Source organism: Penicillium oxalicum, chromosome VI (assembly GCF_001723175.1).
Source record: "Penicillium oxalicum strain HP7-1 chromosome VI, whole genome shotgun sequence".
Classification (NCBI taxonomy): Eukaryota; Fungi; Ascomycota; class Eurotiomycetes; order Eurotiales; family Aspergillaceae; genus Penicillium; species Penicillium oxalicum.
Window position 1 is genome coordinate 20,855 of NC_064655.1, and position 17,783 is coordinate 38,637.

At 46.9% G+C, this 17,783-nt stretch overlaps 6 protein-coding genes across 6 annotated transcripts; 4 read left to right on the forward strand and 2 right to left on the reverse strand.

The window, feature by feature from the left end:
* Positions 1–324: 324 nt before the first annotated feature.
* Positions 325–1,898, forward strand: POX_f07338 (Endochitinase B1; the record flags this gene model as incomplete). Its single annotated transcript, XM_050116143.1, has 6 exons — positions 325–465; positions 531–905; positions 959–1,018; positions 1,074–1,143; positions 1,195–1,730; positions 1,791–1,898. The coding sequence occupies 6 exons, from the start codon at positions 325–327 to the stop codon at positions 1,896–1,898; spliced, it is 1,290 nt and encodes a 429-aa protein (XP_049966282.1).
* Positions 1,899–4,280: 2,382 nt separating this feature from the next.
* POX_f07339 (uncharacterized protein) lies at positions 4,281–4,448 on the reverse strand (the record flags this gene model as incomplete). Its single annotated transcript, XM_050116144.1, has 1 exon — positions 4,281–4,448. The coding sequence occupies one exon, from the start codon at positions 4,446–4,448 to the stop codon at positions 4,281–4,283; it is 168 nt and encodes a 55-aa protein (XP_049966283.1).
* A 1,617-nt stretch (positions 4,449–6,065) lies between these two features.
* Positions 6,066–6,870, forward strand: POX_f07340 (uncharacterized protein; the record flags this gene model as incomplete). The annotated part of the gene is made up of 2 exons (XM_050116145.1): positions 6,066–6,720; positions 6,770–6,870. 2 exons carry the CDS (start codon positions 6,066–6,068, stop codon positions 6,868–6,870), a joined length of 756 nt encoding a protein of 251 aa, XP_049966284.1.
* A 1,698-nt stretch (positions 6,871–8,568) lies between these two features.
* On the forward strand, positions 8,569–11,260 carry POX_f07341 (uncharacterized protein; the record flags this gene model as incomplete). Its single annotated transcript, XM_050116146.1, has 8 exons — positions 8,569–8,981; positions 9,062–9,159; positions 9,218–9,336; positions 9,388–10,225; positions 10,275–10,461; positions 10,515–10,587; positions 10,636–11,055; positions 11,111–11,260. The coding sequence occupies 8 exons, from the start codon at positions 8,569–8,571 to the stop codon at positions 11,258–11,260; spliced, it is 2,298 nt and encodes a 765-aa protein (XP_049966285.1).
* Positions 11,261–12,949: 1,689 nt separating this feature from the next.
* On the reverse strand, positions 12,950–13,405 carry POX_f07342 (uncharacterized protein; the record flags this gene model as incomplete). Its single annotated transcript, XM_050116147.1, has 1 exon — positions 12,950–13,405. One exon carries the CDS (start codon positions 13,403–13,405, stop codon positions 12,950–12,952), a length of 456 nt encoding a protein of 151 aa, XP_049966286.1.
* Positions 13,406–14,970: 1,565 nt separating this feature from the next.
* On the forward strand, positions 14,971–16,791 carry POX_f07343 (uncharacterized protein; the record flags this gene model as incomplete). The annotated part of the gene is made up of 1 exon (XM_050116148.1): positions 14,971–16,791. One exon carries the CDS (start codon positions 14,971–14,973, stop codon positions 16,789–16,791), a length of 1,821 nt encoding a protein of 606 aa, XP_049966287.1.
* Positions 16,792–17,783: the final 992 nt, after the last annotated feature.

The window sequence follows — 17,783 nt, forward strand, 5'->3', positions numbered from 1 at the left end:
TGCCATTAGATGTGGCCATTTATGAGTATTAGCCCACGCTGGCCGTGTGAGACGGAACGTTACCGCCTTCAGATAAGATGAGTAGGCTCAGTCGCGATGAAGTGAGGCCATCAAGAAGAATATGGATCGGTCATTGTCTGTAGGCAGTATGCTTTTCCTACCGGGCCTATGGCATTGCTCATTACGCGTTCTTTTACTATAATGAGGTAGTTGTGCCAGATCAGTACTAGATACAATTTTCATGGGATATATATAAGGTCGTCACTCTTTACTTCTCCTATTTAGGCTATCCAATGTTGCGGTTTCGGCCACACGAACTTTAACATGCAGCTGACGCTTCCTTTCATTCTGAGCTTCGGTTGTCTGACGACTGGATCTCTCATTGCTTCTAACAGCATCAATACTACAGGGCTTGATACTCGTGCTGTGACCGGGTATCGCTCTGTTGCATATTTTGTCAATTGGGTCAGTCCATTATTTTAAAAACAGCGTTCCTATGCAACCGAACTCACTGAACACTATTGTGGCAGGGTATTTATGGCCGCGGCTTCAATCCTATGGACCTCCCTGCCGAGAGATTAACGCATGTTCTATACGCTTTTGCCAACATACATCCGAACACTGGGGAAGTATACATGTCAGATTCCTGGGCAGATATTGAGAAGCATTACCCTGGGGACTCCTGGAGTGACACCGGAAATAATGTTTATGGATGCATCAAACAACTGTTCATGTTGAAGAAAAGGAATCGAAGTTTGAAAATTCTCCTGTCTATTGGTGGCTGGACATACTCAAGCAATTTTGCCAGTCCTCTCAGCACAGCTTCAGGCAGAACAACATTTGCCACTTCTGCAACGACCCTGTTGCAAAATCTGGGGTTCGATGGAATCGATATCGATTGGGAAGTATGTTTTGTTCAGATTGTTCCTTGTATAAGAAATATATTAACGACCCGCAGTATCCTGCCAATAGCGCGCAGGCCGACAACATGGTGGCCACGCTTCAAGAGCTGCGCTCCGTACGGGCCCTCATAGGAATCTCAGAATTGTTATACCTTGCTGATTGTGGTATAGTCTTTGGATGCTTACAGCTCAGCCCACGTGAATGGTCACCACTTCTTGATCACCATTGCATCCCCTGCTGGTAAGTCAAATTACCAGTAAACGTCTGTTGGTTTTGCTGACTCCTGGACAGGGCCATCCAACTACCAGAAGTTGCATCTCTCACAAATGAACAAGTACCTAGACTTTTGGAACCTCATGGCCTATGACTACTCCGGCAGCTGGGACACCGCCACAGGACATGATGCTAATATCTACGCGTCGACCGACAACGCTGCCAGCACACCCTTCGACACGGATCAAGCCATTAGTTATTACATTTCCCACGGAGTTCCGGCGAACAAAATTGTGATGGGCATGCCACTTTACGGTCGCTCGTTCATGAACACAGACGGGCCAGGTCAGCCCTTCAATGGAGTGGGCAGCGGCAGCTGGGAGAACGGAGTGTGGGACTACAAGGCGCTGCCTCTGTCTGGTGCGTCTGTCAATTATCTGAACCAGACAGTTGCTAGCTATAGTTACGACTCCTCTCGGCGAATGATGATTAGCTATGACACTCCTCAGGTTGCCCAGAAGAAGGCTGAGTACATCATGTCAAAGGGCCTAGGTGGTGGGATGTGGTGGGAAAGCAGTAGTGACAAGAATGGATCTGACAGCTTGATTACGACGGTACGACCTTCAACCTATCTGCTCACTGATTGGCAACCGTGACTAACCAAACCATTAAAGGTTGTTAGCTCCTTTGGTGGGGCGGGGGCCCTTGACCAGAGCCACAACAAGCTGAACTACCCCATTTCCGAGTATGACAATCTGAAGGCTGGTTTTCCTTCCAGATAAATGCTTTGCTTAAAGCCTTGCACTATGTAAAGGCTCGAACCCATGGTGTGTAGCCATGAGGACTCGTTGAATTGATATCTAGTTTCCCAGTCACAAGCCGTACCTGTAGGTCGCCTTAGGGCCACATCGAGCGGCTCGGCCTAATGTGTCCGGCGTTGTGAGCCTTAAAGCCCATCTGCACCTATACATCCTCGAGGAGTAATCCCCTACCGCCCGTAGGTACACTTATCCAGCTGAAGGAGGCTCGAAGCTTCTAGTATACGTAATAAAATAATTCTCTAGAGTAGCGCAGTGTGGCTTCATACATTATGGGAATCCGGTTTCCACACATTCAAAAGATTATTGGCTTGTCTGGGGTCCATTTCAAATTGAAGATTTGAAACTTGTGTGGCTACGTGAAATAAACTAGGAACAGTGTTTGGGCGCGAAAGCCTGCCAAGGAAGAATTGAAGGCAATGGAGGCAGAAGCTGTTCTTACTGTTACAAGTCAAGGGAAAGACCCTGGATCCAACTGTACCATTCAACGAAAGTAACAAGACTGAGGAAAGAAGGAAGGAAAGATCTATCTGGTTGGGGAAGTTATTGATAGACCGAACATCCCAATCCGGCCATGTTTGCTCCTATCGCCAGTCCTGAGATAAAACATGGGAACTCATCAACCATCCTCCTATTTCTGCCGTCCCCGATTGTCCCATTTGTAACACTTAAACCCCCCGGACTCACCGCAGCACTTGACCACCGTCTCCTTCCACCGCCTCTGCTTCTACCGCTCTCTTTGTCCACCGCTTTGTCTTTTTCCACTATCACCATTCTTTTTTTCACCGCCCTCCTATTTCAACCAGCCAACCCTTGCGCTGGTGAAGGGTACTTGAAAATTCCGGAAGTCGATCATATTCAGTAAACCCAGCTTAACCATCACGCTGACATTTCTAGTCCAGATGTAGGTTTGAGATAGTCCAACTGCACGAAAAGAGGCCGGCGATAGGTCACGGTGAAACTCCAGGTCCGGTCAAAAATCGTGATTGCCGCTTTCTCCGTAACTCGCGAGCACCAAAGTCACTAAGAACAAAGGCTACAAAGATACACGAGGCAGCCACTCTCCAAGCTCCATCAGCAGCGGAAATAGCATGTCTTCCAATCCCGCGTATTATAAAGGTTCCAGAGCGGTCCTCAACTCGCGAATATCAATTTCTTCACTGCCTGACATTTTGCGATCATGCTTTGGAAACTTGAACCTCGCTTCTTAACATCACTTTTTGTCCGATCCTTTCGTGGCTATCATTGTCTCACCGAAACATATGCAACCCAGCACAGAAGGCTCAGCAATGAAATATCAGCGAGCGGAACTGTAAGACCACAAAAATCCGTTTTCTGCAGAGTCACGCTGAACATGAGAAGTTACAACCGGCATCCCTTGAGGGATCTCCTGATACGACCATGCGTTTACTCTTCAAAGGCTATCGACCAGTTTTCAAAAGCCATCCCCTCGGCTGCGAGGTTGAATCCTTGCTACTGCTTAGCCCTCCCCAGCAAATATGTTACTATCAGGACAAGCTCTTTGGAGGATGCATCACGTTCTTGATGGATCGTATCCTTGCAGATTGCTGCAAGCCAACAGCAGGCGAACCTGCATTCACAGCTTATCTCAACACGTCTTTCAAACTGTCTGTTCCGCCAACGACGCCGGTAAGACTACATGCCTGCCCGGTGAAGATTGATGGTCGGAAAATATATTTGAAGGGGTCTCTTCAGATTACTGGGCCATGCGGGAAATGGATTGACACGATTTCAGCCGATGCATTGTTCATCCGACCAAGGTCGGGGGGTGAAATTCTTTGATCTAAGTCTCCGCCACTACTCAGGGCGAGTTACATCAGGCAAATCAATGCACCATCGAAATCAGTTAGACCTGTGCTGTGTGGGAGAGACTTTGTAGGAAGTTGCGGCTAGTGTACTGTATAGGTACTATGATCTTCTAATTGGTCAGAAAAGCTCTCTTGTAGGGGCTTCATCACGTTGTACTACAAATCTCATCGTCATCTTTGATCTCAAAAAAGAATACAACAGGAATGGTCTGTATCAGCTATGAATTACCAAGCATTTACCAGCTAATGAGAGCAGCAGAATCAAACGGAGAAAATGTAGAGATAGGATCAAAAGAGTGATGATTCTGTTGAACTAAACTATCGAGCTTCATGGGGGTTGAAATACCTATAAGAATACCAGTGACTCGGGGGTTACAAATCAGAGGTGGCGCCATACAGTGAAAGTACGTGTAAATCAAGGACTAGGGTATTGTAAACCTGTAGCCCTCAAGATACCGTATAGGTACCTGACGAGTCAATACAGTGCTTGAGAGAGTTTGCCCTCTCCAAATGTTTGCTAGGGCCAGCAGCAGTCATGTGCCTTGAGGGTTTTTTCTCCCGCTCGTGGGTTTTTCCCTCTCTCTTCTTCCTTCTTCCTGAGATAGACTTCCCAATCCCAGTTGTCTCGCCTCCAGATTGCTTCCTTGCCTTGTAGACCTGTAGGTCTATCAGTGCTAATGTCCATTTTCCTGACATCAAGTTACTCTTCTTCACGGGAGACATGCTGTATGTCTAGAAAATAGATGCTCGTTCAAAGACCAGTCCCATTAAACCCTATTTCCGATGTTGGTACTTTCGTAATATATGAGCCACGCCGAAGTTTAATGGTGCAGCATCAATGACTACGTATGTAACCTTGCAGCTATTAATTCACGGTTCCAAGAATAAGTCATGCATATATAACGCTGTGAATACTGGTACCATCTCAAGCACCTGAAACCGCTTAAGTCACCACAAGAGGGTCTCCATTCATAACGTGTAGCCATTGAGAACATTTTTATACCGTACGACCAGGTTTTCTCGAATCAAAACATGCACCATTATGTCATCGCTCCTCATTGAGCTGGCGTTTGACAGCAATCGCCTTCTCTGTCATCTGTTCCAATGTGTCGGGAAGCTCCCCTAAGCGGCGAATTTCATGTTGTATTCCTTTTATTCCTTTTTGAGTCTAACAAAAAAAGGACGTAAAGTATGTCTCCTGCGTTATTTTGCTACGGAGCCTCAGAGACTCAGAACCGAGATATAGTTTGATGAAACAGCCTTTATTCTTGCTATTCAGAAGAATCGAATCAGAAAATATCTCCTGGAGACAATGACTGCGGAGAAGCAGCTGCATCGTTTCTTCGGCTAAAGGAAAAACGCGTTCAGCCAGTATGCAATTGCAAGGCGCCCGCGGCTGTGGAAATCTTTCAATCATCCTTTCCTACCAATCTTGGTTTGTGGCCACAATAAAGTTGTAGCAATCCGGCACTTGGACCCGAGGAAATTTGGGTGGACTCTGGAAGATTTGAACAACGCTTTCGATAGGCTGACAAAATTGTCCATTATTCGCCAAAGGCGATCGGGCCTGGAACGGTCCCAACCCAGAACTGGTGTGAAGCTGCATGCATTAGCGTAAAACAACACTACTCGTACATTCCTATTGATGCGTTGCTGTGGCTGGAAGATATCGAGGATTTGGATGGCTGGTTACGTCCCTGCCAATATTTTGAGACCGTTTCGAGCCAAGGGCGAATCAGTATACCGGAGGCCGCGGAATAGGAGGCCTCCGGTAAAAGGTCAAGTGGGGAACCTTGTCACTGAAGCGAACAACAGGGCGTGAGCGGGTTCGATGTGGTGGGATTAGCTCGAATCTGAGACTGCAAATGCTTCACCTCGGAGTCAAGTTCGACTCTGCGAAGAAAAGCTTTGAGCCGCATCCTCCCATGCCGAGAGTGTCTCGAACTCGGGAATGGTCAAATGGTATCTTGACGTGGCGCAGACACAGTATGCATGTCTCAGTTATGCACTTAAACGGGTCTGCGACAGAGGGACTGGCGGTTGCATACCGCTTATCATTGGCCATAGACCCACAATAAATGACTCGTAAGGGTACGCGCCCGCCCCCGCGCTTTACAAATGAGGGGCTCCAGTCAGCACGCTTGGAAGCCTGCCATTGGGCATTTTAAATTGGGTGAACTTTTGGAATACCCCAGGTAACGACCTATTTATAGTTCTCCTGACCTAAAAAAGCCAATGATTCCCGACTCAGGAGTTGGGGATTTGTTTTCGTTCTGCTTGCCCTGTTTATCGCCTAGACAAAATGGAACTTCACCATAGCAAGGAGAAACAAACATCAGACCTTCAAACTGTCATCACCGCTCGCTTGAGTGACTTTGTTCGTGAACTCCCCGCGATGATTGAAACAGTCCAGTTTGGGAGGCTCCAATTTACAGGTGATGGATATAACGCCCTGGAAAGTGCAAGCCGAGATCTTGCAAAACTTTCAAACACTATTGCCGACGAAGTGAAGGCATTGGGGAAGAGACGGACATCCGCTGTTGTTGCAGAAGGGCGAAAGTTGTTATCCCGTGCGGAATCTACCAAGGCAGAATTAATGAAGAGCCAGAAAAACAGAGGCCAGGTCGTCTTTATCAGAAACATACAGCTGTTCTTCAACCCTCCAGCGTCATCTAAATTGGATTCTCCAGCAGTTCAGAAACGAAAGCAGCTAACCCGCGAGCGCTGTGAAAGACTGAGAAGTCTTGCCCCCAACAAAATGATTTTGTGGGCAGCAGCATTCGCTCCCAGCGTTTGGGATTCAAACGTACTTCAGAAAAGCACGTTCGACTTTGTCGTTGAATTCCTGGAGCCTGGGCATTCACTACAGTGGCCCGCTCACATATACGAAATTTTGAATACATTAGCTGTGGAGCAACCTCTTTGCAACTCATCCGATTTCAGGGAGTTTTTGAATGGTCTGTCCAGTGATTCTTATCTGAATGTTTGGCAGCTAATAGAATCTAGACATGCATCAGAGTGCTGGGGTGTACCAAACCATTCCACATTCAAGTTCTCAAGAAGGGCAGACACTGCAATCAGATGTGCCTGGCGTCGACGGCAAGTAATCCTGCAAATATTCTTCACAAACTGATGCTTATGATTAAACAGAAGGGGCCCAGGAAGTCATTGAGCGAGCATTTCTTGTCCCTCATTCCAAGTTAGACAAACTCTTAAAGCTCCATCCCCAATTCGCAGCTCGTCATAGCATTATCCTCACTATTCCTATCGCGGACCGAGTTGCAACAGTTCTTATTTCGATACCGCGTGAAGATGCCATTCGATTTGGCTGGGAGTCGTCATTGCCAGTGATCTTCAACTCAAACCCTCAACATGCTTTCGTCCAATCAACATCAGCTCGACCAACATTGCCTCAATTTGGTGATTGATGGGTACGAGCCCCATCCATATCCCAGCTTTCCGAAGTGCTTCCCATTCGACCGCGCCTGTTGACCCATTTTTAACCCTTATACAATCAAAGAACTTGGAGGATGTCGGTGGGCGAAATATAATCAAACGCTCTGTTGGCCACCCATCAAAGAACCGGAGAGTGTAAGACATCCAGCTACTGTCATATTCCATTTTGGATTCTTCAAAGTCATTTCCAAACTAAGTGAAAAAGGACATTAGCTCGCTCCCTATTTCAAGCAGCATCAATGAAAACTCACGTGTTTGACAGCTTCCGCGGCGAGTTTCACCTTGTCGTTCGCGATTTCTTGGGATATTGGCACATATTTGGTTGCCATAGCCAGCTGATGTTGACTTCCTAGCTAAGCATATAGTCTGAGTTGGTCTGCATTCATAAAATGGTATAAAATCCACACATTACAGTTCGTACTTACCTTGAGCACAGTCAATAATCGCTCTGGCGTGCCTTCAGTTATTGTAGAGGTGGTGTGGAAATGAGACACCAGGTCGCGGGGGACGTTGATCGACACGAAAAGGGTTGTAGTTGGCGGACTGCAGGCTTGTAAAGGTGATAGGACACTTGTACTGTTTTGCTCTCTTATTCTGGCGGTTCTTCCTTCCACGTTGGGTTCAGGGAACGGAGACAAGCGGGTGTGAGAGAGTGAGGGGTGTTGTCCATTAAAATCATGTGACTTGGAGGGGTTTATCGTGCCCAATATAACGTCCAACACCAAGATCATGTGATTTCGAGTTGGCTTATCAAACATTTCAAAAAGGCACAGAAGAAATTTGCCTACCTGACTTCTTTATGGCAAAGCAAAACATAAATTGGGTGAATTTCCAAATATACCCTACTTTAAACGGTATTAGCGAATGCTAGGATCGCTCCCGGATTTGCTCTCATTCTGCGGCTGCGAATACGGCTATATCATCCAAAGGCATAAATTAGGTAAACTCCTAATATCACCCGACTTCCCACAACCAATCATTAGCTAAGATTGGTATATGAACCACCCCCTCGCTCAAATCGGCGTGAGGTCTTCGCACATTTCTGTACAGATGAGGTCTAGCCATATCCGACGAAAGATAATTGGAGAGCTATGGCAGATATTGCGTCCTAGTTCATGCACATTGCTGCATGTACTAACTGCAAAGACAGGAAAATGAGATGTTTGAGACGTTTTATTCAGAATGGAGAGTGAGATATAGGCATGGGCAACTAAGGCTACCACCATATAAGAAGTGGCAATACCTCGGATCATCACCTACTTTTCTGTTAATCATTGACACTTCAGTCTCTTAGAATACCTCATACCAGTTTGCTACACCTTATCCCTCAGTCTTTTAACGTCACAAAAATGCAGTTAAGCAAGAATCTGTCCTCCTCCCAGCAAGCCTTAACGACGCCCCCAGATAGCCCGACGAAGGAAACAGCTACGTCTCAAGCTATCGTGGAGAATCTGAAGCATCTCTTTGTTGTGTTTCTTGAAAAGGTGCTCGATCTTACCAATCAGGAACCTCCAAACACTCCTGTCTCCTTGGACCAGTCTCCACCAGGCCCCGACATGGTCCGGCGGGTGCTGGAATGTGCTTCAGCTGAGCTTTCCATGGCAAATAAGCCTGCTCAGTCTTCTTCCGCAAGCGATGAACAGGAAAATGTTCCTAGGTCAGATGGGTTTGATCTTAAACATCCCATCTGTACAACACCAGAGGACTTCCAGTCGTTTGAGAAGTGGGCATCTACACCCCAATTTAAGACAGTCACGGAAACGTATGTCACCATCCCTCTACCCAATCGATCTTCTTCCTTCTGTCTCTTTTCCTTCCAGAGAGTATCTAACGCGGGTATAGATGGGACAAAGACGCTTGTAAATACAAGATCGCCGAACTGGTGGAGACCAGCGGTGGTGTGGACGACTATGCTGGATATACATTCGTTCTCCGTGAACGTGTGGGCACGTAATGTCTTTGCCTAGCGGACAGAGACCATACTAATATTATAATTAGAACGAAATTCCGAGGAGGTGACGCCGTACATAGACATCAAATCGGAAGGCCTGCGTGACATCCTGCGTATGGTGCTGCACGATGTTAAGGCTATTAGTCTGATGGAGGACAAGCCATCGGTAATTGAGACAGAGTCTTATTTCCACAAGAGAACGCTGACGTGGATTTAGATCGAGCAAAACGTCCTATTTCATTTCCTCCCGGAGCTCGACAGATGCGCGGAGAACATGGACAACAGTTCGGACCACAGATCGGCAGCGGCACAGCATCTCCGTTTGCTCATCAACCACCTTAAGCAATCATATGCAGCTATCTCACAGCGTCTCTCGTCAATGTTGCAGCACGGTCATATTACTTATGACCTTCTTTGGGCGCTTTTCAAGCCTGGCTGCTATGTTTATACCACATGCCTTGGCACAAAGGAGCCGCGATGTGTCAGATTCGACGCGGGGGAGGATATAACACAAAATAACGAGACGTGGTGGAATCTCGAATGCCGATTCATTGATTATGACGGAGTCAAGTTCGGCGAGGCCGGAATATTTCTGCGTGTGGCAAAGTTCCGGGGGTCAAAGCCGATCGAGAGCCTTGAGGCCTTCCCTCTCCACTACCATCCAAGGCACGAGCAAGCCATGAAAGACTTGGTTGAAAGAGGCCAAAAATTTCGGGATTTAGCCGGCTCGCACACTCGGCACTGTAAGGGTAGCGCGTTCTTTATGAACAAGGGAAAGGCTATCAAAGTCAATATTAACAGTCGAGTCGCAGTAGACGCCGCATTTTTTCATGAAATGCAGCCAAACTACTCACGACCGTCACTCCGCGATCTAGGGGTCAAGGACAAGGGTGGGATTGCAGTTTTCGATATAGGTGCTAAACTTATGGAGGACCGCGAGCGAGAGAAGGAGAGGATGCAAGGAGACGGTTTGGATGTACAAAAGCTAAGCAAGACCGATTTCTTGGTCGCCTGCCCAACAGTATGCTGTTTCAGCTTCAAGGAGAAAATGTTCTGTATGTGAGACGACTGACAATGTTTGGCGTTTGACTAATGTGATTCCAGTGGAGTGCGCAGTCGGTGCTCTTGGGGACGTGGATTGGTCACCTGAGTCGTTCGACTGCCTCAAGATCCCTTCAGAGACCAAGACCATCCTCTTGTCCTTGGCGAAAACCCGCCTAGGGATGATACCTACGATGCCGTTCGACGACGTAATTGATGGAAAGGGCCAAGGATTCAACATTCTTCTAAAGTATGTCGGCAAAGAGTCTATGCTATCAAGACTTCCAACCTAACTCGTGCTAGTGGCCCACCAGGAGTCGGAAAGACTTTCACGGTTGAGGCAACCTCGGAGTATTTCAAGTTCCCACTCTATTCGGTATGAACTATCTAGCTAGGCTGATTTTGGCGTCACTGATTTTTCCAGATATCCGTAGGCGAACTCGTTGTCGACCACGGAGATTTCAATGTGCTTGAGCAACAACTTGAAACAGTATTCAAGATCGCCAAACACTTTAACGCCATTCTTCTCTTGGATGAGGCAGACGCGTTCATGGAGCAGCTTACATCTTACCACGATACCCACAATCAACTAGTGACCATTTTTCTCCGAAAGCTGGAATATCATCAAGGAATTCTTTTCTTGACTTCTAATCGGGGTATCCAGTTTGATGACGCAATTCTTAGCCGGATCCATTTGATCATTGGGTATAAGAAATTGACGAGAGAGTTTCGCAGAGATCTCTGGTCAACTTTTCTGTCCAAGGCATGTACGATGCAAGGACCTGCTGTTATTGAGGAGCACGAACTCCGACGATTGGAGTCTTTAGCTCTGAATGGACGAGAGGTGGGTGTCCCAGCGCTACACTGAACATCTTACTTGCTGACTGATCATGAACCAGATCAAAAACATCGCAGCAATTGCACACGCTCTCGCTGAGGCTGACGTCAACCAGGTGAACTACAAATACTTGGAGTTAGCTGCCGAATCAAATAAGAAATTTTCAAAGGAATTTGGCAGAGAGAGGCCTGCCGATGGAATGTATGTCTAACAGCATACCTGGGAAAGTCATGTGGATACTCTGGTTCCTCAAGGTTGTCGAGCGGTTGGGCGCTTATCGCAATATTTTCGGTTAGCACATGACAATCCATAATATGGGTGCTGTTCATAGTTGAATCAAGGTTTTCATACGATTCATTGCCTCACACAGAGTCAAGTACGAGAGCCAGAATTGGACGATCAGTTCGTCATTGTCAACGCATATAGAAGCGTCTAGGTCTTGAGGCAATGTAGAGGGAGTGGGAAAACGGGCGTCGAGGACATGGTTGATTCACGAGGATTCGGGCTGAAAGTGCTTTCATGCTTCATTTCATGCATACTTGAATTGCTAATCCAATAAATTAAGCACATTGCTTTACGTTATACAAAGACGTTTCGAATCTCTCGTCTCTGGTTGACATAGTCGTCGTTTTACCGCTCGTGATCGCTTTGAAGTTGGCCGCCATTTCAATGAGAAGCGATGAAAGTCGATAATCAACGCCCGTCCAAGCTCTTTATTCCACGGGACATTATCACGCCGAAGGTCTTCGTGGATGATTCCCAAAGCTCTTATTTCCTTGTTTGATTTGTGAATGTCCCGGAGAAGCTCAGGCGTTAGCTCCATCGATGCTGTACTTTCTCCGCCCCAGCCCATCACGAGCATATGGCGAATCTCTCCAGCCCCGTGAAGAAAATAAATTTTCGCCAAGTCGATTGTACCTAGGAAAACAGGCACAGCAGACCCTTGCACCTTCCACAGAATTCGGTATACCTCCGCTTCGCCGGAGACTTCTTTCCACAGCGCCGATGTGGTTCCTTTTCCGATAACGGTGTAGCCATATACGACACAAGTAAGTTTGAACGGCGCACCGTACGCTCCGCAACCTCCAAGGGGTGTACATCGGTCAATGTTTTCGTCCAATTGTGCTTTTAGTAAACGTACCAAATCTTCGGAGGTAATCGGATGCTACGGATCATCTTTGCTTCGACGATAGAGCATCACATTTGGACATCAGTCGTCCAAAAGACCGCCAGACTACAACCCGAGTAAACATCGCTGGGTGCAAAATTGTGCATCGCGTTAGCGGGACTAGCTATCTCGGCTTTTATCATCATCTGCGTCTCTTTGTCGAGCCACGCGTTGGGCAGATAGAGAAGACGGAACATAACTAAAGGTTCGTTTGCGGCGTGTTGCTGGGTTCGAATCGGGGTCGGGTGATTGTGACGACTGTGAGTAATGCCGTATACCCGACGGTGCACAGCTGGCCTGAGACCTTGTGAGCACCCTACGACCTGTTGCTGTTAGAGAATCCGGCGGAGATGACGGCGGTTCATAAGATGAACCGGATTCCGGACTCGTGTACTGCAATGTTGTACTATCGGAGTTCGGAAAGGTCTGCGGCAGTTCTGCTTGGAGAATTTAAGAACGAGTGTGGTCAAAACTAGTCGTCCAAAGAGGAAGCCCTGGTCGTATGGAATTTCGCCATTCCTGGCCACGCACAGGTGAGCGAAAGGCCATCAAACACAGACATAGTGTTCTTGCAACAGAAGTTTTCGGTTGTTGGAAACTATTTTCAACTTCTGCATTCAACTCGCAGTTAGGGTCACATAAGAAGTAGTAGAGCGTGCTAGGTGTATCACGTGGAACATGAAGTAGGACACGAGCAATCCCGTTTGTCACATAGGAATATTCGAGTCCCTCCTAAATCATCTCGTGATATTCCTGGACAAGAGCGGAGCAGACAAGTCGCTCTGCATTGTACCTCAACTTCGCTTCCTGGTTTGTCGGTATCTTGTTTAATCTGACCATATCCTTCCATAAGTCCATTAGTCGGAGCCCCATACGAAAGGTAGCGACAGAAAGCTTGTGAGGCGGCTTATGCTCGACAGATATAAGGAGAGTCGTAGTGTTGCCGTCGACACGATGGATACAGAACTGATCAGGTCTAGGGTGGTGTACATTTGACGATTGGCTCGCACCCGCTTCAATAGTTCCGTTCTCGTTTAAGGAGTTCGTATGATTGCTGAACTGGATTCCATCGCCAAGGCCGAACTCGTCGCGAGCAGCGGGGAGTTTGCACAACTCGGTAATTATGTCGTGGACATGCTCTTCCACGGCAAAGCGCTCATAGGCCTCGAGTTCTTGCTCGCTGCTCATAGGCTTCCGACAAAGTCGTCGGCCTAGTCCTTCTAGCTCAGGCAGAGATGAGAACAAATGAGGCGCCCCCCCCTAGTGTCAACTGAAGGTAGTTATAGACGGACCTGTAGAGCTCTGACTGTTGTGCTGGGCAGTCTGCCCAGTATTCCAACCGTGTCGGGCAATATTTCCCCGTGGGAAGGGGTATTTTCCCCGTAGTCGAGCGAGATGGTGTCTCGACTCTCAGCGGTCGGGAGAGCAGGTCATGGGAATGACGTGGTTTAATCTTGAATACCGATTCCTTGACTATGACGGAGTTAAGTTCGGCGAGGCCGGAATCTTTCTGCGTGTGCTAAAGTTCCGGGGGTCAAAGCCGATCGCGACTCTTGAGGCTTACCCTCTCTGTTACTATCCGAGTCACGAGCAGGTCCGAAAAGACCTAGTCGAGAGAGGCCAAAGGTTTCGAGATTTAGCTGGCTCGCACGTTTAGCACTATAAAGGCAGCGCATTCTTTATAAACAAAGGGAAGATTGTCAAAATCAACATCAACAGCCGCGTAGTAGTAGACGCCGCATTTTTCTATAAAATATAGCTAAACTACTCCCGACCGTTACTCCGCGATATAGGGGTCAAAGACAATAATAGCATTGCGGTTATTAACATCGGTGCGATGCTTATGGAGGACTGCGAGCGAGAGAAGGAGAGAATGCGAGGAGACGGTGTGGATGCACAAAAGCTAAGCGAGACCGATCTCTTAGTCGCCTGCTTCATTAAAGGAAGCGGTCATATTGATCAGCTCGCCTCCTTGTCAGGACTGCATCATGTTCAAGGACGAAGTCAATAAGTTCTTTGGATTGTCTTTACAATTATTTGCGGTACTTTGACTTTATTAGAGTTATTATCTTATGGCCTTCTAAATCGCTACACAGATATTTACGGGCTTTCGAAGAACTTACACAAGCGGCTGTCTTGTTCATAAGCGCCTGGGAGCCGATGATTCTAAACAAAGAACACTTCTCGTGAAAGTTATTTGCAGTGCTAAATACCTAGGCTCCATTTAGGTCACCTCCATATTAATTTTCCATCACTTAGATCAGAATTTCGCCGTCAAATTCTAAATGAAGCGCTCGTGGTTGTCGTAAGGGTCGCAAATAAATCGTTGCGGCTTGTATTGGACAAGCCGTCGTCAAGGCGGAAGCAGATGTCGTTAGCGACTGTGGCACTGTTGCATTTTCCCGAGCTCTGTTGTGTTTGGCCTAGGGAGATCGATGCGGCATACATACGCCCCGCGACACCCTTTTGGTACCGTTTTTACGATGGCGACACTGCGTTTAGCCATCTCCCTGGAAGCTAATCATCGACCTGATGTAGAGGAGCCTCGCATAGAAAGGCCCGATGATCGGAAGCCTGGATATTCAATATTAATGGCTCTGTGCAAACTAGACAAACAGAGATTATGCAAGTATGTGTTGTCCAAACCCGGGCGGGGTAAAACACAAGACTTGTACTGATATAAATACGTTGAGCGACTCGATCCGAATCTCATTTCCTTCCTATCATAATAACACCGAGCAAGCAACGCAACAATGGGTCGTATTTGGATCGCAGATATACCTCGCCCAGAGTTAACCAATGTTGAGAAGATCGGGCCATCCATCATGAATGTGGAGCATTTGTCTTCTTATAATTGGATCGAATCGTCCAGCCCCACTATTGCTGTCCCCGGCTGCCCGCCTCTTTGGTCTCCACCCAAAACCCCCAAGAAAGTGCCCAAAGACTCTGGGCTCAGTTACATTGCTCAAAACGCGTTTCGCCATCCTGAAAGTTCGCTTGAGCCACTTTTTCGCTCGTTGTACATTGAAAATCCTTCATACAACATACACCAAGTTGACTTGATAACTGATCGAAACAACGTCCGCAAACTTCTGGCGTTCATCAATCCAAATCTCACTAAAAATGGACTGGAGCCTTTTACCATTGATATTGAGATCACAAGCAATACAGCAATTTTTTGCCGGGCAGAAACGGAAACACATACATTCATTGGGCCACACGATTTCAGAGGTTACGGTCACGAGTTTGAGAAAGCTTTCACCACAACTCAAGTATCCGGTAGCACTGGACATCATCGGATTATCTCCTACAACTTCGGTGGTTTGAAATTCATAGTACGCTACGAAACAGACGCATATGTTGATGAAGTTTCAAAACCTCAGTCTCAAAGTGTGGATTCGGAAAATGAGAATTTCCTGAACATGATGAAAAACCTGTCTCTATCGCGACCCGAAAATCACTCTCGTCTTCCCATCGAAACCCAATTAGTGATTCAGGAAGAAGGAAAACAGGTACCAATCAAATCAACTCTTGAGATCAAAACGCGTGTTTCCCATAAGCCTATCAACATCCAAGAAGTTCTTCCACAGCTATGGGTATCGCAAACCCCCAATCTTGTCCGTGCCTATCACAATGGGGGCATATTTGGACCGCCGGAAGTCAAAGACGTCACTCATGAGATTGCTGAATGGGAAGAAAACCATGCTAATGACCTTTGGAGATTGGTTGTATTGGTCAAGGAAATCATTAGAGTAGTGAGAGAGAACGATGGGAATGCTGTCCTTAAATATGACGGTCGAAGTGATAGCCTTGCGGTTTGGACCAGAGAAGGGAGCAGAATGTTACCGGATGATCTTTATTTGAAACTCGGTGATGAGACTGGATCGACTCAGGCTGTTGAATCGAATTCTCGGAAAACAACACTCAAAATTGGGGATACTTTCTACAATGTTGACATCTCGGCGATACCATACTTATCATCCTTTGTCAGGTTTCAACGCCTTGCCCAGCCGCAAAATACGAAATTCGTCCATGGCGATATTGCTTTGTTTGATATTGCTCTCAAGGGCCTGGAATCAGGCTATCGGCAATGTTTCCGCTCTTTACGAGGAGATATCCCCCAGTATCACTCTCTCTGTGAAACATATGACTTCCTTGGGGTCGACGTACTTGCCGGACAGTCAATTGATAATATTTTTGCCGATTTGAAGGCCTGCAAAACCGATTACGAACTCGAAAATAAGCGTTATCGAGCTGTAAGGGGCGATAAATCTCGAGCACGAGACGCGGCATTTCGACTTTTATTCCTGATAATACGCAGCGAATTCAGTGATGAAAAGAAAGATCCTGCGAAAGTTTACAACGCCGTGTTATTCGTTGTCTCACATCCAGGCACCTTCAAACAGGGCACGAGAGTTGCGGTGCGGTCAGTTTTTGAGGAGCGGTTTGTCGTGTCCAGGAAGCAAAGATGCCAATTAGATCGTTGGCACAAGGGAGTTACTATCAACTCTTCAGGCGACGAGAACACGACCGAGGATGAATCTCCTGAGCTATATTTTTCTGATGAGTCTTAAGCCAAGACAATTCGGGCGAATATTTCTTTGACTAGGGTGCCAGGAATTTGTGGTTTTGTGCCATAAGTGTGGTCGAGGCACATCTACTACTCACTTATCATACTCCTTCTATTACACTTTCTTGCCGCACGACCTAATATTCTCACGAGTGAAGCACAAATTGTATGTTCGTCATTTTGCTTATATTTGATTGACCCTAAATTTATCCTCAGGATATCTTGCTATCTACTTGTGGAACTTGCTCCATTCGATGGATTGTGGCGTTTAAGCTCCAAGTACACTACGTTCAGTCATCTCCTTGGAACCCAATCACGACCCGATGCAGAGAGACTCACATGTAGAAGGGGGGCCACTGGCCCCGCTAGCCTTCTCCCCCTAGCAACATCTCCCTCCCCTCCAAGAAGGTACTACCGTACTAGTACGGCTGAAATCGATTGATGAAATGAAATGGAATTGCTTCATACATAAATACTCTTCGCATCGTGAAGTGCCTTGACAATCGGGAGACATTTCAGTGGGGAGAAGATTCCAGACCACGAAAGACACATGATCAAATTCACGGACATTGCTCCAGTATGCTGAGTTAGCGTCCTGAACCAATCCCATTGAAGCAGCCCCAAAACGGCGACACATCCTTGGTAGCCACTGATCAATTCATTTAAACTCATGCTGCTCACTTCTTCCGATGCTCCTGTATATAATGATGCCTCGAGTTTAATTTATACAGTATTTCCGAAAATCAGTATCAACCCCTACACTCTTTGATTGTTTCTCGAACCCCAATACCAAAAAAAGCTGAACTAAATTTGGAATACGCCACGTCAGCCTCAATAGTTTTGGATATGCATAGCTTCAATTACCGGACTACCATCATAGCGGGAATTATGTTTATTACCTGTCTGTCACATCAGTGCCCAATGTCTTAGGTCTTCAGGGCCACATTGGCGTTTCTTGAGCGCCTGCGCTTCGCCGAGTCCGGATTATCTCCGGCA